The following is a 21,690-nucleotide window of genomic DNA, read 5'->3' on the forward strand; positions in this document are numbered from 1 at the left end:
CACATCTGAGCTACTGGAATCTTTTTCTGTTAAACATTCCAAAAAATAGAGTGGGTTAGTGCTGCTAAACTGTATGCTGGATGCTACACAAACACAGACAGGAGACAAATGTTGTCTAGCATCATGATGTGAAAGGAGTATCGAAGCCAAGCTGTAGCTGCCAGGATGTTTTGCCACGTACCTTAAGTTAATATTTAACTGAATGCCTTTGAAAGGAGCCAACTCCTGTTGTGTTTTCCCCCTGGTCCATCACACAGCTCTGTAAAAGATATTAATAACTGGATTTATCACTGGCTGGGAAGAGCTAGGATCTGCAAAATGACCTATTTTAATTTATATTGTGTTGCATCAGCCCTTTAATTTTTAACTCTTGGAAACTCTCATGAATGCAGCAATTACCCCATAACAGAATATCCTTCAGCATCCCTTTCTGCTGCAGAGCTCAGAATTTTAAAATTTATTTCTAAACAGTGCAGCTGCAAAGAAACCTTTCCAGCATCTACATGCAGTGGGCTCATTCCTGCAGGCAACCTGCACTGATATAACCACATGTGTAGCAAGAAATACAGAAGTACTTCAACAATAAAATTAAGTAAAACAGCTAATACTGAATATCCTATTTTTATTTCCATAGTTTTATAGTTGCATTTATTTAATATGTCATATAAAACACAGAGCATGGATTTTACCACACAATTTAGATATCATTTGAGAAGAAGGACAAGTTCATAAAGCCTGGCCTGTCTATCCCTTTAGGCAATTCTTCTACATTCAGTCCCTGGGAGGAAGAGGAAGAGCACTTTCAGACAACTACATGTCAGTGGATTCTCTTTAAACTCTACCAAATCAGTGAGTTTAAGTTCTGAAATGAATCACAAATCAGGCAGTACTCCTTTGAAATAATTCAAACGGAAGGAAGACTGCCAATCAGCAGCTGGACTCTAGTGAGAATAAGATGATATGGATGTTATAAAAAATGGTAGGAGAAGTCTTTTTCAAGCACATCTGAAATGCCGGATGTCAGGTTATGCCGTTAGAAATGGCAGATTTTATATATAGCACGTAGAGGAGCGATGACCTCTTCTTCTGGGGTCCACGATATGCTTCACCACCCATCCTTTTCTGCAGAAATATTTCCCACCCAAGAAGAGACGTTGAAGTGATCTCCTTAAATGTAGCACTAGCTCTGAAAGATACCCTTAGTCTTGTGGTGTGTCCTGGGATGAAGTGCACAGTCTGTGAGAAGTGGGAACGCTTGGTGCCTTCGCTTGTATGGTGGATGTATTTATGATTTTCTTGTTTAACAATGACAGGCTCTACAGGACGTTCAAGGACAGCAAGTACCTGTACATGCTGATGGAAGCCTGTCTAGGTGGAGAGCTCTGGACAATTCTCAGGGACAGGTGAGTTGTAAGAAACTCTTGTCCTACAAAGTAAAATATTTTCTAATATGCCTCTGTATAATCAAAGGTCTTTATCCTTCGTGGAAAAAATCTGGATCTTACATGCTACATTTGATTTAAGAATGCAGACACATGAGGAGCTGTTTTTATTCCTATGCAGTTGACTAAAACCAAAGTGAATCCCATTATACCTGAGAATAAGGACTGATTCAGGTTGTATCTAACATGTACAAGGATTTATGTAAGTGGAGACTTATTCAGAGCTACTTTGTCATGGCCTCTGAAAAAATATAGAAGGTAAAAGTGGCAGTCATGTGATGAATTGCATCTATGACAAGACTTTGACTGCCCTTCCCCTGTGTCTTCATCTCTAAGGGGTATCCCTAAATAGCCAGCAGCATATTTTAATTGTAATCACCTAGAACAGGGGTCCTCAAACTACGGCCCACAGGCCAGACACAGCCCCCCAGGGTCCTCAATCCAGCCCTCGGTATTTACAGAACCCCCCAGCCGGGGGTTGGTGGGGAAACCAAGCAGCCGCAGATGGCTGCCTGCCACTTCATCCGCGCGCTGGCCCCCTGTTTAAAAAGTTTGAGGACCCCTGACCTAGAACAACAACCTTTTGCAACCATAGAAAGTATAGCTCTGTCCTTGGTGTCCCCAGTACCATTTCTCACATTTGTGAGCCTGCCTGGAGGCACAGGCACCTGATAGGGAAATGTGAGACTCTCTTAAGGGTAAAAAAATACTTTGGGCACCCTGTATGATAGCAGAGAATGGCAGCCACGCATTGCAGGAGGTGCAATATCAAGGCCAGTTTCACTGTGTTCCTGAAAGACACGCTCCAGAAGTAGGGTCCTTCTAGTGTGGCACCTTTAGACATTGCTGTCGTGGCCAGTTTAGTCTGGACCAAGGCCCTAAGGCAGCAGTGGCATTACTGAGAGTTCACAGTTGCGAATGAAATCTATGGGAAAGTGCATTTTCAAGGTAAAAGATGCAGATTTCTTCAAAGTCATCTGAAAAATCTATTTCCCATCCCAGGGAAAGACCTATTTTTTTCATTTCAGTGTTTGCTCTGCTGTGAATAGCAACATCCACCTGTTTCATGGAGGCACTCTGATAAATAATATCTATTAATATTTCTTAATATTTATGACACAGTCAGGTATGATAGCAATGAGGAGGAGGAAATCAATAGTTCTGCATGGACTTTTAGACTAGATAACACGTATTATATGAGGGCCACTCATCAAAGTGGGAAACAGGATAATGCATCAAATACCCTGCAAGAAGGACTATGCTGTTGGGACACAGAAGTGCCATGGAAAATATAATTAGGAAAGCATGTAATTACATACCGCACCGTAATGCACAAGCAAATGCGGCCGTGGTATTTCCTGCCTTGGGAGGGTTTGACCTTACAGTGTTTGGGTTTGGTTGTGGGCGGGTAGGTGGCAGGTGGGTTGCACAGGTGTATGTGGGATGTGCACATAATACACCCACAAGGCAGGAGAAGATGGGGTAAATTATGTGTAACTATGTAATAGGCTCATTATTGGAACATAAATTTAATTAGGTTTGGAAAGTGAAAGAAATGTATTGGAAAGATTGATCGGAAAGCAAAGATTAGATTCTTTTTTAATTACTAAGAACAAATTTTCTGCAATTCTTCCTTTTCCTAGGACATGCCTTCTTGGGACCATTAAAGTAAGAACCATTGCAAAGTTAGCAGTGCCAGGTTGTATTTTTCATAGTCTTTGTCAGAGCCTGATAATTTTATTTTTAATTCCCTGAGCTTTAAATTGTGGTTCTGCTGCCACCTAGCTTAGACGCGCTTCAGAGCACAGGCAGCTCCCACAGCCAGCTCTCAGCAGGGAGGGGCATATGGTTGGTTTTGGAAAACTGGTTGCAAACTGGTGCTGAAACAAGGATCCAAAAGTGCAGGTTACGCTGAATTTGCAAATAACACTTCAGCTTCCAGAAACTGTAATTTTTCTGCCTTTTGTCTCCATTACGAACATTAGTACAGGAGTTTTGATCTCCACATCTCAAAATAGCCTTAGCACCCACAAATCAAAGATTGTAATAAAAAAAAATCACCTTTTGCTTACAAGATAATGATTTCTAAGTTTTAATTCTATGAGATGAAATTATAAAATAAAACCTAAAATGTTTTAGATATTAATGTTTGATATTAAGGTGGATTGAAGACAAAGATGCTAACTCCAAAAACGGATATGCAATTACATTTATATATAAAGGCGACTTTAGCAACAGGCACTTTCCAGGTATTAGCATGATTCTACTGAACTGTATAGATATTTTAACAGCAGAGTGAAGTCAGGTAAGGGAAGAGATCTAACCACTTTATCCTTTTTCCCTCTCCTGTTTTACACAGAGGTTCATTTGAAGATTCAACGACCAGGTTTTACACAGCATGTGTGGTCGAAGCTTTTGCCTATTTGCATTCCAAAGGGATCATTTATAGGGACCTCAAGCCAGAAAACCTCATTCTGGATCATCGAGGTTATGCCAAACTGGTGAGTGTCTGCAACATCTGGTTTGCCAAAAAAAGACACTGCTACTACCAGAAAACTGATATTAGGGGTAGAGGAGAACACACAATTAGCCATAGAGGCTCAGAAGCAAAGTCCACACAGCCCAGGGCCCTGTCTCTGATGGTGGCCATCAGTAGATGCTGAGATGAGATCGACACAAGGGTGTTGTCATCCACTACTGCGATGTTTTCCCAACCTCCAACAGACTGAGGCTCAGAGTACGGTTGAGCTGGAAAACATTAATTCTGGCTTGAAATTCAGATCTGTGGTCCTGAAGTGGAAATGTTTAGAAAAGACCATTGGGAGAAATCCACCCAGCTGTTTTGGAGCTACTGAAAGACTAAAAGATAACTTAAAAATAGTTGTCTTTAAATATTGGTGGGAGATGGGGAGGACTTGCATCTGTAGGCTTTAGAGGCAACTGGTGAAACAAAGTTTGCACACTGCTGTTCCTGAGTTGGGTCTTTTCTGTAAGCAATGATGTCATTCTTAATGGAAATATTAATCGTGATCCTGTCATGTCAAGAAATTATTATCAATTGCTCTGGTCTGTGTTGGCGAACTGTGGCGGATACAGCTTCTTGGTTTAGGAAGGCCACTTACGTTTTAGCACCGATAACACAGTGCCTGGTCTGTGCAAGCTGCTCTGGGACAACAACTGCATAAGGCTCTGCCTGAAACTGTTCCTCCCAGAAGGTCGTGCTTCTTCTCAGTGCTGTCCCCTGCAAGATCTACCTCCTCAAACCAGGACAGCAGTGTGTGTAAGACCTCCACCCTCCAAATTAGGGAGTTTCTGATAGGTTTCACTGTATTGCATTATTCACTCAAATTACTTTTTTGCCTCAAAAATCAACACAGAGCTGCCCTGCATGTAAGGTATACCCCAAATAGCCAGGTGAGAGGGGGAGAAGAAAAGAAAGACTTCCCATGGTGGGAGGTGCTGGAGGATGTGGGTAATTGAGAAGCCATCAGTTAGAGACAGGGCAATGCACTCCTAAAAAGAGCTTCATCCAAGAGGAGCTGATTCCCTTCCTGAGAATCGCAGAGGGCCAAGGGCTCTGCCTCTTGGTTTGGGGACTCTCCCCTGCCTTTGGGAAGGAAAACTCAGGAGCAATGTCAGCAGCCAGGAGCAGTAAGTCAGACCATCACCATCATGGACCTTCATGACCCAGTGGCAGCCACCATGTGTCACTGTGACACTAACCCTAATGAACGATATCAGGGTTTATCCTCTACAGCATTTTGCTAAGGACTGGGAGTCCAGCAAGATGTCAGATGATAGAGGACAATTTGGTGCTGGAGTGCCCTTCTCCCCAGCCCAGGAAGATCTGGATCTGGGTCTCTGCTGACCCCATCACCAGCCCCCAGCTCCTTAGACATTTTGATCTCCTGAACACATCCATGATAGCACAAGAAGTGTCTGAGGTCCCTTGTGGGACTGTGACCTTGTAGGTCATTTTGCTCCTGACCAGTGCAAAGTGTAGGAGCATCTCACAGCCAACAAGGGACAGCAGAGTGTGCTACAGGCCACAGTGCCAGGCCAGCACAGTGCCAAGGCAGGGGAGGGCAGGAGGGGTAGAGCTGGAAATACTGTAAGCCTATTAACCAGAGCTCTGCCTGGGCCCCAAAGGTGGCTTCGGTTCCCAGTATAATCTGATTTCCCACTATGGCTGGTGCCACAGGGGCACTGCTATAGGGGCATGCTGAGGTTTGTGAGCCCACCAACACGTTCCGACAACTTTAAGAAAACTGGGAGGACAGTTGTACTGCCTTGCTCTTTATACTGGGAGAGAAATAACTTTTCACTAGATGCCAGAATGGTCAATATTTAACCTAAATAGTTGCTTGCTCAGGTTGAGTCTAGGAGTTTAAAAAATAAAACAAAAAAACCCCCAAAAATAAATTAACCTGAGTTGTGAATGATATGAAGTTACATCTCCCAAGAAACCCTCGGTGCTGGCATTTGTTCTTCCCTGACACGAATCTTCCTTTTAAATTACGAAGGATAAATCGATGGAAAGGTCACTGTGGTTGCCTGGTCCTGGAATGACCCACGATGCTTTAGCTAGGAGAATATTCCCATGAGGAAACCTTTCTGCTTTGCTTCACTTCAAGAGGAGTGGAGCACATGGCTGACATTCCCTCTCGTGCTCTGCCCTGATGGTACTCTCCTTTCTACAGGTCGATTTTGGCTTTGCAAAGAAAATAGGATTTGGAAAGAAAACATGGACTTTCTGTGGAACCCCGGAGTACGTAGCCCCCGAGATCATCCTGAATAAAGGTCATGACATTTCGGCAGACTACTGGTCACTGGGAATCTTAATGTATGAACTCCTGACTGGCAGGTATGGGCATTGGAGCCGGCGCCACTGCTGAAAATAGATCCAAATATTTCTGCTGTTGTCACCCTGATTAGGCAAGGGGAAGGTTCAGAGCTGGCATGTGCTGTCCGGCACAGCAGTGTGCTGCTGAACCTAATAATTAGTTTTTCCACTTTAAATCACAGCTTCCATGCAGACCTCTCAAAGGGCAAGACATGAGCAGGCTTTTTAGGAAATGCTGTGAAATGATACCAAAAAATCATTTTGTGCCCTGAATGAGCTGAACTGGTGGGGAAAGGGAAAGGGTTTGTAGTTCACCTGGGGAGGTGCAGCGATGGGCTGCCGCACGTCTGAAAAGGAGGAGGTAGACCTGACACCACAGGGACTTGAGTCCATATATCCATCCCTTTATTTAGGTTTGGATGTATATATTACTGCTGATGGTGGTAGTAGTGGCTTCCTGGCACTTCCTCACCTCATCCCCTATTGCTCACTCCCAGGATACAGGAGCTGGAAAAGATCCATCACCTCAGCCTCCTTATCCTTTGGGGCTGGACCCAAGCCCCTGTTCTGTTAAACAGATGGAAACCTAACGAGTCCCCACTGAAAGCTTGTCACATCAAACAGAGAGTAAGCCAGCGAGCGTTGCTCAGACCCTTTTTCCTCAGGCTGTTGGGATATGGTCCGTCATGGAAAGAAGAGGTCTAGCATGTGCTGCTCTGGGGAAGTTCACTCTTGTACTTCCCTGCAGTCAGCATCACTGAAATCCAGACAGTATCAGAACTCCTTGGCTGAGAAATATTTAAGATCACAGGAAGTAAAACATTGCTAGTTGTCATCTACCTTTCCTCATTTCAGTAGGATACTATGTTTTGCTCTGGATTTTTTTTTTAATCAATCTTCAATGCTATTTTAAAGACAAGCTTTCAATCTTCTTCATTTTCCTCTCCCCTCTGAAGTCCCCCTTTCTCAGGCCCAGACCCCATGAAGACCTATAACATCATACTAAGGGGAATAGACATGATTGAATTTCCAAAGAAGATTGCCAAAAATGCTGCTAATTTAATCAAAAAACTATGCAGGTAAGCACACGAAATATAATTGCCTTGATCTTGTTTGCAAATAAACGAGTTCAGAAGGATTAAGAAAGTAACCAATTTGTTACTCATTTTATAGGGACAATCCATCAGAAAGATTAGGGAACTTGAAAAATGGAGTGAAAGATATCCAAAAGCACAAGTAAGTGTCTTCTCCACCATCCATCAGCCCCCAGAAAAATGCACTTCAAATAGTTCCATTTTCTGCAAAAAATACTTTCCTTAAACTCCTTTGGTTTTTCCCTTCTAGTGTGCTTTAGACTTTAATTTAATTTTCATTAGGCTTTTTTTTTCCCCAGTGTTTTTTGGTGTAGATACTAGCTTTGCCTATAAGCTAAACACATGGGACATTGACCATTACACTTTAATTACTCTAATGCAGAAGAGGATTTGGAAGCAATCCGACTCAGCCACTGCTTGCTTGGAATTTTTGGTTTGCAGAATCACTTTCCAAGGTTCTTCTGATTTCCCTTCTCCCCTAACCCAGCACACTTTCCCTCTACCTGTAATGCCAATTCATTGTCCCTTTTGGTCTAATGGGACAGAGTTGTTAAGTGATGTCTTTTAAGTTTTCACACTGGTGGAGGGGGATAAGAACAAATTAGAGACCCATCGCAGAAGCAAGTTATCTCATCCATCTGTGCTGGTCCTTCTCTTGTCCCATCGCCAAAGCAACAGAAATGGGTTGGAAGGGCATTTTTTGTGGACAGGTTGAAGGCTTAGCTCAGGGGCTCATCTACCCACCTGAGCTGCTGGAGGTTGAGCACACCTGAGGTGCCCAAACCAGGAGAAGGACATCCCTGTGCATGCCCTTAGCTCCCAATCTCATACAAAGAAGGGACATATGGGAGGGATCAACGCTATAGAACGGAAAGAGCAGCTGCCAGGACATCTGTAGTAAGGAATGTTTTTCTTCTGAGCATTGGTAATTTGTACTTGCCATGGTATCACCACTGGGTTGCTACACATGCTTCATTTTCAGTCCCCAAAAACATATATAAAGATGACAGGAAAAATTATTAAGGCTGATCGGACAATTTGAAGAAGACAACTGCAGGAGATGAAACCCAGTATTTAAGCAATTTAAGCAATTTAAGCAATTGATTTTTTGCATAGAGAGATTTTCACCACATGTCTAATTGTTTCACTGTTCCTTCCCTTCTAGATGGTTTGAAGGCTTTAACTGGGAAGGGTTACGAAAAGGGACACTGACACCTCCTATAATACCAAGTGTAAGTTTTCCTACTTATTTTCTGCTTCATGGAAAATAAGTTTCTTCTGAATGAATGTTGTGAGCTTCAGGCAGTAGTGTGCTGTAGTTGAGTGGCAACAGCATGTGCTTTATTTCTTCTGGAGATGTTTGAAGAGACTTTTCCAGCTATACTTGGTTTCTGGGCAGTCTCTTCCAAGAGAAGGGAGTTTGGGGAGGGCATGGCTGCTATGAAATGCCCTTTGCAGCAGGAGATCAGGGCAGGATCACTCACTACTATGCATTTTTCTCTTTCTCACCTGCTCCACTTGTTTCTTCATCCACTTTTCACATTTCAGTGGAGAGCTGCCACTTTCACCTCTTCTCTCAGATGTGTCCTCTTTCCTTCTCTTTTATTTTTTTTGGTGAGGCAAGCAGGATTTGTATGCCCTCTCCCTTTTCTTTTGCATTAACCTTCCCTTCTGTCTTTTCTTTTGTGCTTTTCACCCTTTTTTTCCTGCGTCTATGTCCTACATGAAAAGCTCTGTTACCATCTAGTTTATGTTTAACTGGGAGCAGACACAGAGGGACAGCTCAATTCATTTTCCTTTAGAGCAAAGCTCTTCCTTTGATGTCTTTGTGAGCTCTTTACCCACAAAGCCTGCTGCAAAGGGAAACCAAACAGGATTAGCTGATAGAAATTACCTTGGCCCCTTCTGTTCTGCAGCCTCCCCTCCTTGTTTCAGCTTAATCCCTTTCTCTCCATTCCTCTCCAGCAGGATCACGGAGAGAATGACATTAGCAATTGTGTTTAATTGCACCCCATTGCTCTGTCCGCCCATGGTCCTGCACCTCCTGCAGCAAGAGCAGGCACAGCTCCGGGGCTAAATCTGCCATCCCAAAGTTACCTTAGCAGCTATGAAAGAGCAAGAAGGTTTTACTGCCTCCCTTTTGCCCTATGGGCTGCAGAAGTTACTGGCAGTCAGTGGGCAAAAGCAGGACTTTGCCAATACCTGCCTAAAGCAGGATGCCCAAAGAGCATATGAATGTTTTATAAATCAAAACTGTGCGTTTTTTCTGTTTAGCCTATTTTTAGTGATTATGAATTTGTCAGCAGTACTGTTCACCACATCTCAAGTCAGACAATAAAATAAAGCTTGCTCCTTTGCATCCAGTTACAATTTCTGGTTTCCATGTGCAGGATGTCAGTGTAGCCTGAAAATGCCCCAGTATGTTTTTCTGATCATTTTTAGTGGATTTTTAGTTTAATAAGAGCATTTCCAATACTGCTTTTACCCAATATACATGTGGACCCTGCATGTCTAACCCTCAAACAGCACAACTGGCAGCAGTGACTTCAGCGGTATCTGCTCCCCGTGGGCATGAATTACTCCCTGATGTCACCAAGCTGGGAGTGTGCTCCACCACCAGAAATGGTCTCTGCTCCTTTGGCATTGCCTAGAGGAAAGCCACTCTCCAACCTGCTGTGCAGGAAATCACACATTCTTTGCTTTTTCAGTTAGGTCCAATGCAGTAGGAGAAAAAGATTGTGTGAGCACCCAGTTCACTTCTTTGGCGTTATTTCTTGATATCATCAAGGCTGTATGTTCGTGGGACTGGTGACATCCTACCAAGGAACACATCTGTGATTGCTCCCAAGAGACTGATCTGCTGTCGCTCTTTTTGGCCAGCACACCACCGTCAAGGCTGTCTGAAATAGATGGGAGCATTCCCTCTTCAGATGACTCCTGCTTCCAGGACAGCTCAATGCTGACAGCCTCACAATGCCCTCATCCCCATTCAACAGAGCTCGTTCTTTTAGAGCTCTTAGGAGTAATATCTTCCCTAGACATACACCAGAGATCCTCTCCAAAACCTGCCTCTGTTAACTAGTGAATCTTGTCAACCCCAAAGCTGTCAGTCCTGCTCAGCCTTGTTTTCCACAAGTTTTTCAGTTGCTTTGGCAAAAGTCCCAACTGCCAGTAAGAGCCATATCTGAAGAGGGACCCAAAATACATAGCTCTGGGGGAAGACATCCGTTTTTCCTTCAATCACAGCACCTTTCCTTCTTATCTGTAAAGGACCCAGCAGGGCTAAACATAAAGACTAGTGGGGTTTTTTTAAGTGAAAAGCCCTTCCCCAGCACTTTAACCCTCATTAGCAGTTACATGGTACTACCAGTGAGGCAATCAAAAGCTGCTTCTTAGCTCTTACTCTCTGGGATTTTAGGAAAGGTCTCAATTTACAAACTGCTGCTAGGACACTACTTCAAGAAGCAGCTGAGCATCGATACCACAGCTGAAATCTGTTAGAGTAACTGTCTTTACAAGCTTTTCACTCTTCCAAAGATGCCCTTGTCTTGCATCACAGCTCTTGCATTTGAGAAAGACCTGCAGATCTCTGAACCATAATTCATCTCAAGCCCTTATGTTGGTAAGCAACCAGAAAGCTGATGTTTGCACTTTATCTTCATGGATGGACAGGAAGTAAATACAGAGTGTCTGGAGAGGGCATTGAAAGAGATGTTGGTTCCCATGTCTCTGACATTGAAGAACTGCAGGCCATGTAGGTGACCTGGGCCTCAGAGCTGTGGGGAATCGCACACAACAGCATTAGCATCACATAATGTCAGTCAGCAGAGTAACAAGTCATCTAACCCAAATCATATTTCTTCTAAGAAAAAGAAAACCCTCTAGATTTGAGGTGTTGGATGTACTCACCCTTTCTGTTTTGTCAGATGAAAAGGCAATCTATTTCCCAAAGCAGGACTTATTTCCCTTCAAGCCTCATCTAACCAGAGCTCCAAATGTGCCTGCCCTGCGAGGTGCTCCCAGAGTGGACACCTGCAAAGGAACCCTGAGGAACTCCACAGATGCTTTCACCCAGTGCAGTCCGCTTATGCACTATCACTGCTGAAAGGCTTTCGCAAGAATCTGCAGCTTGTGCACATCCTCAGTGAATGGACACACCAGCTGCATCTCATACACTTTGGTAGCTTGTATCTTGTACGCACATCCCCAAAAATTCTGCTCCCAGAGGGAGAGCTCACAGAGGGTGGGCTGAGAGAAAGAGAGATATGTGGTCCAGCCCATGGCACTATGGAGGAGAGTGAGTGTGGAGCACTCCAAGGGTGAGGACCCGAAGGGTGAAGGAACACCAACAAAGTAAACAGATCCAGATAACTCAAAAGAAATTAAATTCCAGTATTCAGTACACGGTGAAGCATCTCATCACTCTGTAGTACTCCAGTAATCTTTTACAGATTGTTGGTTTTTTCAAAATTAGTTGGGTATTCAAGAATCTTAATTTTCCCCAAGATGTTTTCAGCAGCAGGAAAATGCTGATGCAGCTGGGCAGCAAATTAAATTTAGAGCTGACGTTGGAGCACTCATTGATCATATAGTCTTTTCCCAAGGCTTATAGCAGCATCCAGTATTGAGTATATCTCCTGTACTGTAGGTTAGCCTCTGGCTGCGGCCTTCCCACCAGCTACACACATGAAACAGCTAAAAAATACAGCAAGTGTTTCCTGCCCAGCACTGCTATGGCAAGTGCAGTGCCCTCCAGCCTGCGCTGGCTACTTGGGATACAGCTCAAAGTACTGATTTTCTCAAGTAAGACACTGATTATTTTGGTCTGGAGAGCTCCTGGTCTGTTTGTGTGTTGTTTCATTTTTTTAAATTGCATTGAGTGTGTCAGGGTCTCATTGTAAGAAAGCTTCAGTCACCATTGTAAAGCAAAAAATGAAAAGAAAAAAAAACGGGGAATTATCTAGCTATGGTACATTTTAAATTATATTATTTCCAAATAAGAAGCATACTTGGCCTTCATCCTAGAAAGATGCATTTCTCTGGTAAGCTTCCTAGACTGAGCCATACTTGTCATGAAACTCGAAGCTGGCAGGGCCCAACTCACAGCCTCAAATTCAGGATCCTGGAGCCATAAATTGGAAATCCTGGGCTTTGAGGAGGCCCAGGGCTTTTCCAAGTCTTTTCTGATGACCTTGTACCAATGGGTAGGACAGTTGCTCTTGAGACCCTAGAGGGCCTGGATCATTAGAGTAGGGGAGCTATGGGAAGTCCTCCTGGGATTCAGCAAAAGAGTTGTGGAATGCAGAACTTTTCTTGCTTGCTGCAGTTAGCAACAAATGCTCTTGAATGATTACAGTTGTGAGATGAAGAGATGTCTGAGGGGGTCCACTTTGATGACCAACCCCTTCTTGTCACTCTCTTCTTTCTGCAGGTTGCATCTCCAACAGACACAAGCAATTTTGACAGCTTCCCAGAGGACAGTGATGAACCACCCCCTGATGACAACTCAGGATGGGACATAGATTTTTAATGTATTTCTCTTACCTGCTTCTGCCTTGCTGAAGACAGCTTCCTGGGACATGGCTGCCAGCGAAACCGAAAGAATTGGGGAGGATTAGTGCTCGGGATCACCATGATGCCTTGATTGATGCTGCTACAGTAACTACAGTGGCATTAGGACTTCTTGCTTAGATGACAATAGTGCTCTTCATGTTTTATGTTCAAACTTAAAATAGCAGTTGACATGGTGGTCCTGATGCAAAGCCTTTCACCAGTAAAGAAATATGTTTTCTATCACTGCAATGATCTTGCTACATTCTTAATATAAAAGTCTAGAGATATGTAATGTAAGACGCACTTAATTCTAGCTGCAAGGTACTGGCTTTATCGGTAGGATCAATAGTAATTTATTAAGTGCTAAATACAGTGCAGGATTTGGGCTACTCCCACCCTCCAAACTCTGCAGGGCCTCTACTGTGGGCCAGCATAGGAGCAAAGGGAGGACCACAATGGTACTGGTCAAAGAGTTCATGTCAAAGCAGTGGTAAAATTTGTCCTTTTTCTTTCTGAGCAGTATTCATGACAAGACTGAATGTTACCTTTCCTTTTTATTTTTGAGATATTTTTATTTAGCCTGGTAAAACAAAAGCACAACTGCTCTAGATCCTGTTAAGGCAGATATGGGTCACTTCCCTCATATGGCTGAAAACATACTGTAACATGACATTTGTTTGGGGGTTTTTTTCCCCTTTCCCTTGATACAAATACATAATTGCATGAAAAAATCATAAAATTAATCCGTTTTACATATAAAATAGTGCTTCATTAATGGTCCTGTAATAAAGTGACAGCAGCCCACTGGTCTTATTGATTAGCTATTAGGCATAAAACTAAGCTTAACTTTTACCTTTTTAGAACCCAAAGGGAAAACATAAGACCCGTAATGTACTTTATAGGTGCTATGTACATCCCTCATCTGTGAATATACTTATTTAGTCAACCACCATTTCAGAAATATGTAGCAAGAGGCATCATTCTCCATCACGCTCTTAGGTGATTTTATGTCTCCATGTCTGCTTCTCTTCCATGTCTAGTACAAAGCTAATTAAAATAAAAGGTGGTACTGGGCCACTTTGCTGGCTGTTTGTAACATTGCCCATAAAAATGTAATCCTAATGCCTCACCAGACTAAGGAGCTCCACAGGAAAGTCAGTGGAATTAAATGGAAAACTGATATTGGATATGTTTGTGCGGAGTCTCCATGCCTCTGGCATACCGGGTCCCCAGTGACCCTGTTGAAGGCATGGGGATGGCTAGAGCCGGGTTGGCTCCTATAGAAAAAAGATCTGGGGAAAACACTGGTTTTGTGTGTACAGTTTTCCCTCACTTCCACTGCCTTTCCTTTGCTTGAGTACAGTCTCTTCTGATTTATAGGGCGTAACTGAGGAATCCTGTCCTGGATGCCTGTCGCATATACATGGGACTAAAAGTTTATGGCATCACACCAAAAAGAAACATCAGCTTTCAGTCTCTATAGCAGACCCTCCTGCAAAAAATTAGCAGATGCTGCCCCGTTTCATCTCAGAGCTGCCAAGAGCTGTTGTATACACTGGAAGTCGAAAGATCAAGTTCTGCTGAAAAGTCATTCATATGACTTTTGCCTACATAGTATGTGGAAAATGTATGTTTTAACAGTAAAAAATTATTTCCCTGATGATAAATCCCAACTCTTTCCTGTATTCCTAATGAAAGTGATTTAATAGAGTGTATTAAAAGGTATTTTCTCCCCTTCTTTGACAGCATTGACAATGTCTGCTGTTGGCCAGCAAACTAAAGAGCTCGGTCATCGTGATGCCTTTGAAACCAGTCGGTGCCGCTGAATTTCCTTCCTAATTTTCTGAAGGGTGAGGCAACACCATCGGTACAGTAACTTTAGGTTATTTCCACTATTCATTAATCATTAAAACTTTGTTTGCCTTCAAAACCATAGGGAAAAGACAGTAACTACATCCTCTGGGAGTTACTCATGTAGGGTGAATACACACTTTTCAGCCTTTATCTGAGCAATGGAAGACACTGAAAGCCAATGCTGAGTACTAGGGCTAAAATAATCACTAGACATCTTAGCAAGCAGGCAGCTGCCTGAAAGCTGAATTCTTCACTTGCATCCCCCAGGTTTTCCACTCAACAGTGCAGCGACATTGGAGGAGAAAACTTGTTAGGTTTGGTAATTTTCTATCGAAGAATGTAGAGAGGAGTTTGTCCCATAGTGACAATAGTCAGTAGCTGAGATGCAGTTGTCAGTCAAAGGATTGCCAGAAGGAAAAAGCATCACAATGAGTTTGGGGGGCAACATGAAAACATTACAGGAAGAAGGTTTTAAAATGGGCTGATGAGTTTTGGGGTTTTTTTCCTGTCCTTTTTTCTTTGTGCCAGGCACGGTGATTAATACCTGCAACGTGCAGCATGCACTGTACTGAATATAAGTTTATTTTGATATCAAACACCTCACTCGACTTTCATCACTTTTCCTAAAGCATACTTTGAACAACATACTTAGCATATGTATATGATAAACGCCTTCATTTATAAGTAATATATTTGAGTTGCATTTTATATATATATATATATTCACAAAAACAGATTGTCTCTGTGTTTCCACTTACTGTCCTTTCTTCTTTGTTTCCTTGTTTAATATATGGGACGACAGCGTATTACATAAGGGGAAATCAGCTCCTGTATTTAAAATGAGTGTATTAAGATTGGTGTCATTAAGACACAGACAATCCATAGCTTCTCACAGTGCTGCGTTATCCATAGCAAACTCTTATTTAACAACAGGACCACAAGCGAATATTTATGTAAATAGGTATTTTCGTGTTGATATTTTGTGGTACACATGTAACTTTTTCTTTTAGAGTTCCATGGCATTATTACTTCATTTTCTTATTTGTAATGTAATGTTTTTAGATCAAGGTAGACTTGAATTAATGTCATAATTGTCAGTATTATTAAACTTTATGTCAACTGTACTGTTAACTCATCTGTCCCATAGTTTTAGAACATGACTAGCTATCTGGCATTGTTGCAAGTGCCTTAAATCCATGGCATCCTATTAAAAAAAAAAAAAAATTACAGATTTGGTGTTATGCTGCATGAGAAAGACAAACACACCTCAAAATGTCGTCCTTTCTTAGCTTGCTGCGTTTTACAGTTCTTTCTGCTACCAATTTCTAAGCCTTTATTATATAATATTGATGAATTACAGAAATGATGAAGTCGTTCTCTTATTTCTGTTCAATGTACCAGAGCTGTGTATCTGTTAATGAGATACAGAGTCATTTCTGTGAAATGTATAAATGTTATGTGCGGGTCAAATTAATATATGACATCCTATCAGTCCGTAGACAGGTATTCCTGTTTTGCTAAGCCGTGCAGATTCAACCCATTGTGCTGTCCAGCGCCAACCTCCCGTCTTATACAACCCCTTTAGAAATCTCCCACCTGGAAAGAACAACGAGCAACTCAGTGTGCAACCCAGCCTGCGTTATTTGACCTGAAGCCCCGATGCAAAAGCATAGCTCGTTTGCACCACTCAACAAAACAGGATCCGTTTCCCACCTCCACCCCCCGACTCCTTCTATATGCAACCCACCGCGGAGGTGAGCCTTCAGCACTCTTGCAGAGCTGAGGTGGAAGGCTGGAAGCTCCTCATTCTCTGCAGCTCCCTGGCTGCGTAAAGCAGCCGTAACACTGAGACTTGGGTGGTTTTAGGGCTTTACTGGCAAAAGGGGAAATTTTCGTTTGGAGTTGCCTATCATCCCAAGTCCCAGTTTACGCTGTTTTTACACTAGCTCTTTGTTTTCTATTCTTATTTTCTCCAGTTTTCTTCTTACCTGAAAGAGGTTTTGTTTGTCAGACAAATGTCGGTCATCCACCGGTCATCAGCCGGTTGCACTCTTTTGATGTAGATTTAAGAACTTTTTTTCATAAACTTTAACTGCTTTTGTTTTGCTCTGTACTTTCCCTGCAGCTGTAATTGCTGAGTGCCTGTTGTATACTTTATAGAGTTGAAATAAAAACAATTACTTTTGAACAGCGTGTCGACTTTCTTCCATGGCAAAACCCAAGTTTGGGGGAGTTCTTCTGGTTAGTGATTAAATTGGGGGGGTTATTCTCATTTATTAAAACATGCAGTAAGAGGTAACGGATCAAAATGTATGGTATTTGGAGATTAGTACTGGGGTCCAAATTTCCTGCAGGATGTAAAGGCAGATGGCCGCAGTTACTTTTTTTTTGCTTATTTGAGCACCTGCATCACTGCAAGTAGCCAGGCCAAAGGGGTCTAAGGGTGATGGGGGTCCAGCTTTGAGCAGGCTTGGCACAGTGACCCCCACAGCTCACTTCCAACCCAGAGTACTCTGTGAACGTACTGAGCAGTAAGCACATTTGCAGCATGTTTACCCTTCAGGGATGAAGAATGCACTTTATATTTTGATTGCTGCCAATATAAGCAAGTCTGGGGCATGCAGCTGGGAAGGGACCATGTTTCCAACATGAGTTACGTCATTGCTAGATGGGATGTGGCTGCAAACAACACCGGTATCAAAAAAAAAAAATAAAAAAGATGTCCTTGTCATCACTATTCCTTATGGGAAATGCTAAGCGGTGGTGATGAAGGCATAGCCATTAATGGCAGCGCAGCCACGGGATGTCAGTGAAGATCTCACCTCTGTGCACAGGATGATGCAGCATTCAGGATGCTGAGACTCTGTCCAACCCAATGGATTTAAATACATCCTTGGGAAACTGCTCAGCCCCTGTGCGATGCAACTCGTCTTTAAATCTCAGCAAGGTCAAAGTTATGTGCGTACTTCAGTGCTATGTGGACACAAAGCCTGGTAAAAACTGGAGAAAGGAGCAAGAAAACATCTTCCCAGGAGGAAAAGAAATTTGGTAATTGCCTAAGCAGCAGCTGGGAAACATCATGGAATGATTGTGCAGGATGCAGCAATCACAGATACAAGTTAGTAATACAATAAAAAGCCCAGGGTGACGTGGCCCTCACCTGAAACTGCAAGGGGAATACAGGGATTTCGGGGCAAGGTGCCGCCCTCATTCTTGCAGGATAAAAATAGCAAGGCACTGGTTCGCCCGAGTGTGGCGGGGATGTCCGCTGGCCGCTGACTCAGCAGCACCACTTCTGCCAGCACCTGCATTAGGTGCTTGCCGAAACTTTCCCAGGCAATTATTAGCCTGGCTTGAGCCTCTTGGGCCTGAAATACCTGATAGCAGCTCCCTGCAGAGGGACAGCGATACCCGTTGTGCTGGAGGTGGGTGAGCGCTGCTGGGGTTTTAATTGCAGGGCTGCACCGTCTGGAATTGCCCACCCTCAGAGGAATAAACGTGTATGGTGGGCTGGGGCAGCGCTGCGGTGTTTAGGCTTTTTGCCCGTATTTTCTTTTAAACCCGTCCTGAAGAAAATAAATAAATAAATAAAAGGACCATTATGCCGTCATCGTGAAAACCCGATTTAATCAGTTGGGGTTTGCCGCTGCACTTGCACAACCTCCCGGGGGCGGGCGGGCGGCGCTGCCCCGGCCTGGCCGCCAGGGGGCGCCGTGGTGCCGGCCGCACAGCGCTGCCCCGGCGGGGCGGGGCTGGGGGCTCGCGGCGCCCCGAGGGCGCCGGTGCGGGGACGGCGGGGAGGGGTGGGGGGGCGACCCCTTTGATCTCCCCGCATCAAAGGCCCCGGGAGCGCCCCCCGGCAGCGTGCCCCCCGTCCCGGCGGCGGCGCTGCCCAGGCTGGGGTCAGGCGAGTGCGAGGGCAGGAGCTGGGAGTGGGGGGACACCAACGGGGGGACGCGGGCCAGGGCTCAGCCCCCGCCGTGTCCCGTCCCCCACACACACACACTGGGCCGGGGGGGCGCCGAGCGGCCCCCTCCCTTCCTGCAAAGCTGCGCTGGCGCCAGGAAGGGCGCGGGGGGCGGGTGGGCGCAGACATATAGGACACCAAAGGCCCGATTCTGCCGCCGGGCGGGAGGGGCTCGCTGCACCCCACCGCGGCTCCCAGCTACTGGGGGGGCTGCATGGCGAGCCCCTCTTCCCCCTTTCCCAGCTCCCCCCGTCGGGCGAGGCGGCGCACCCGGCTGGAGACAGCGGCGGCGTCGGGGCGTGCAGAGCATCTGTCCGGGGACCGGGGGAGCTGTCACTGGGGGGGTGTGGTGTGTGCGTGTCTGTGTGTCTGTGTCTGTCTGTCCTCGCCGTTGCGAAACCCCCTCCCGGGCGGCGGCCAATGACGGAGCCCTCGGGGCGGGGGTGGGGGGGGTTGGGGGCTCATCGGCACAACCCCCCGGGGGCCCTTTGAAATCCCATCCGCCGTGCCCTCCTCCCCGAGGGGGCGGGCGCAGGAGGCAGCCCCCGGGGGTATAAAGGCGGCTGCGGGCAGCGCAGGTAGCTGCTGCTCGGGGACCGCGGGAGCTGCTGCAGCGGCGGGACACACCGGGGACGGGAGGGGACGGGACGAGGATGCGGGGGCTGGTGGCGCTGCTGGCGGCGCTGAGCTGCGCGGCCCCGGGCGGGCGGGCGGCGGCGCCCGGCGGTGCCCTCAGCTCCAACGCCATCAAGGGACCCCCCCTGGGGGGGGCGGCCGAGGCCAGCGCCGCTCCCGCCTCGCCCTTCGACGGCAGCAACAAGCCGCCGCCGGCTGCCACCCGGCAGGTAGGAGCGGGGACGCACCGGGGATGGAGCTGGGGGGACGCACCGGGGACGGAGGGGGGTGGCGGCCCGGCTGACCCCCTCCTCTCTGCCCTCCCAGCCTTTCCCCTGCGCCGAGGACGAGGACTGCGGCCCCGAGGAGTTTTGCGGGGGGGCGGCCCGCGGGGGGGGCGCCCCGCTTTGCCTCGCCTGCCGGAGACGCCGCAAGCGCTGCCTGCGCGACGCCATGTGCTGCCCCGGCACCACCTGCAGCAACGGTGAGGGGCGGCGGGGCCAGGGGAGGGGGTCACACCCTGGGGGTGCCGCGGAGGGGGTCTCGGGGTCCCACCCGTGGCTGACAGCCGCCCCTCTGCCTCCCGCAGGGCTCTGCACCCCCCCGGAGCCTCCCCACGGGGCCGCCGAGCTGGATGAGATCGGCACTGAGGCTCTGCCCCGACGGACGCCGGCTCCTGCCTGGCTCCCCCCTGCCAAAGGTAAGTGCTGTGACCCCGCTGCCCCCCGCTGGGCCCCACTGCCCTCGGGGGGGGGGGATGCCCGCCCTGCCCCACCACCCCCGCAGGAGCATCCTGGGCTGAGCACATGCCACACTGTCCCCACACAGGTGAGGAGGGGGACTTCTGCCTGCGCTCGTCGGACTGCGTGGCTGGGCTGTGCTGTGCCCGTCACTTCTGGTCCAAAATCTGCAAGCCAGTGCTGCGGGAAGGGCAGGTGTGTACCCGGCACCGGCGAAAAGGCACCCACAGCCTGGAGATCTTCCAGCGGTGCCAGTGCGCCGAGGGGCTGGCGTGCCGCCTGCAGCGAGAGCACGGCCCGGCTGATGCCTCCCGCCTGCACACCTGCCAGCGGCACTGAGCATCGCTGGATGGACGGGACGGGACAGACTCCGGCCCCGCCGGAACAAAAGCTTGTTTCTCAAAGGAACTACTTCTAAGCGACTAATTGCAGTATGTTACTGTGTTGTGAATACTCGAGCTGGCACTTAGCTGTACATAACGCCGGGACTTTTAATGACTTTTTTTTTTTTTTCTTTTTCCTGAGGGTGCTGCCTTGCGCTCTTCCAAGCCGTGACTGTGACTTTGTACACACTGGGTTTTTAAATCTAGGTCAAAGGAATGCGACCATATGTTTGTGAGCGAATAAACCGTTCATTAAAATCGGTCAGAGCTGCCTGCACGTCCCTGCCTGTGTGTGGCCACCGTGGTCCCTTCCCCACCCCACGGGAGTGGAGATGTGCCCTGGAGCGGGAATGCCCATAGAGGGGGGGGAGGGGGGGAGTGAGCCAGCTCATTGCCGGCTCCCCATGGGAAAGGCTGTTTGGGTTATTGCTATTTATTCAGCTGCTTTTTAGGAATTCTGGTGTGCCACTGCAGCCACCAATACTCTCAGGCCACCAGATGCTGGGCCAAGGATGGGCACTACGGCCGGGGCTCCAGGAAGGGCAGGCAGCAGCAAAACACCCTCCTGCACAATTTTGTCATGGGGTAAGGAGGGAAGCAAAGGATCAGTGGCGGGGCTGTGCTGGACTGCAGTGTGTGGCTGACCACGGGATGGGTGCTGAGGAGCACAGTGATCTCAACCGCTCCATCAGCGCAACGTTTGCTCTGTCTACAATAAAGACTCATTTTTCAATTCACTTTGCAGCCTGTCGCTATCAGTTTTCTCCCTTCTGGGTGGCTTGGAGGGAGGGAAAGCAGTGAGCATGCATTTTGTTCCCTACTCCCTTTAGCTTCTAGTACTGTCCACCTATTGCAAGTGGTTTGTAAATGTGCATTGAGCAAGAGTGGGGGCTGTGTCATGCAGCATGGGGCTGGTGGGCAGCAAGTGCAGTACTGGCAACTCTGTCCTGTGCCTGCCTGGCAGGCTGCCTGTGGCCTCCCTGCAGTCTGGGGACAGTGTTAGGGATGCAAAACCATGCTGGAGTCCTCCCTGTTCAACTCAAATGGGCTTTGTACTCAAAGTCCAAACCTGACTGCAATGCAGCACATCCCTGGGTGGCTCTGAGGGCACTGTGTCCCATTTACAGGGATGCTCCAACTGTGCCACGTCTTGTTTTAAAATGCAGCATGCTCATTGGTGTTTGGTGCCTCTTTAGGGA

The 21,690-nt window shown here is 46.7% G+C and overlaps 2 protein-coding genes across 3 annotated transcripts in view; both read left to right on the forward strand.

Moving 5' to 3' along the window:
• Positions 1-16,974, forward strand: part of PRKG1 (protein kinase cGMP-dependent 1) — a 508,829-nt gene extending 491,855 nt beyond the window's left edge. For both annotated transcript variants that reach the window (XM_056352515.1, XM_056352514.1), the window contains exons 12-18: positions 1,314-1,403; positions 3,802-3,943; positions 6,143-6,306; positions 7,242-7,364; positions 7,459-7,521; positions 8,545-8,611; positions 12,811-16,974. In XM_056352515.1, the coding sequence (XP_056208490.1) occupies positions 1,314-1,403; positions 3,802-3,943; positions 6,143-6,306; positions 7,242-7,364; positions 7,459-7,521; positions 8,545-8,611; positions 12,811-12,909 (748 nt within the window). In that variant the 3' untranslated portion in view covers positions 12,910-16,974. The remainder of the gene's footprint in view (positions 1-1,313; positions 1,404-3,801; positions 3,944-6,142; positions 6,307-7,241; positions 7,365-7,458; positions 7,522-8,544; positions 8,612-12,810) is intronic.
• A 2,375-nt stretch (positions 16,975-19,349) lies between these two features.
• Positions 19,350-21,228, forward strand: DKK1 (dickkopf WNT signaling pathway inhibitor 1). The gene is made up of 4 exons (XM_056352095.1): positions 19,350-19,598; positions 19,696-19,852; positions 19,958-20,068; positions 20,197-21,228. The coding sequence occupies exons 1-4, from the start codon at positions 19,407-19,409 to the stop codon at positions 20,445-20,447; spliced, it is 711 nt and encodes a 236-aa protein (XP_056208070.1). The 5' UTR covers positions 19,350-19,406; the 3' UTR covers positions 20,448-21,228.
• The last annotated feature ends 462 nt before the right edge of the window (positions 21,229-21,690 follow it).

The sequence above is a fragment of the Falco biarmicus genome, chromosome 9 (genome assembly GCF_023638135.1).
Source record: "Falco biarmicus isolate bFalBia1 chromosome 9, bFalBia1.pri, whole genome shotgun sequence".
NCBI lineage: Eukaryota > Metazoa > Chordata > Aves > Falconiformes > Falconidae > Falco > Falco biarmicus.

Excerpts from the sequence above, each read along its gene's own strand:
- DKK1 (XM_056352095.1), top strand. The coding sequence starts at position 19,407 with ATGCGGGGGCTGGTGGCGCTGCTGGCGGCGCTGAGCTGCGCGGCCCCG. Across the intron at positions 19,599-19,695 it reads CGCCGGCTGCCACCCGGCAG|CCTTTCCCCTGCGCCGAGGA; the intron begins GTAGGAGCGGGG and ends CTGCCCTCCCAG. Across the intron at positions 19,853-19,957 it reads CGGCACCACCTGCAGCAACG|GGCTCTGCACCCCCCCGGAG; the intron begins GTGAGGGGCGGC and ends TGCCTCCCGCAG.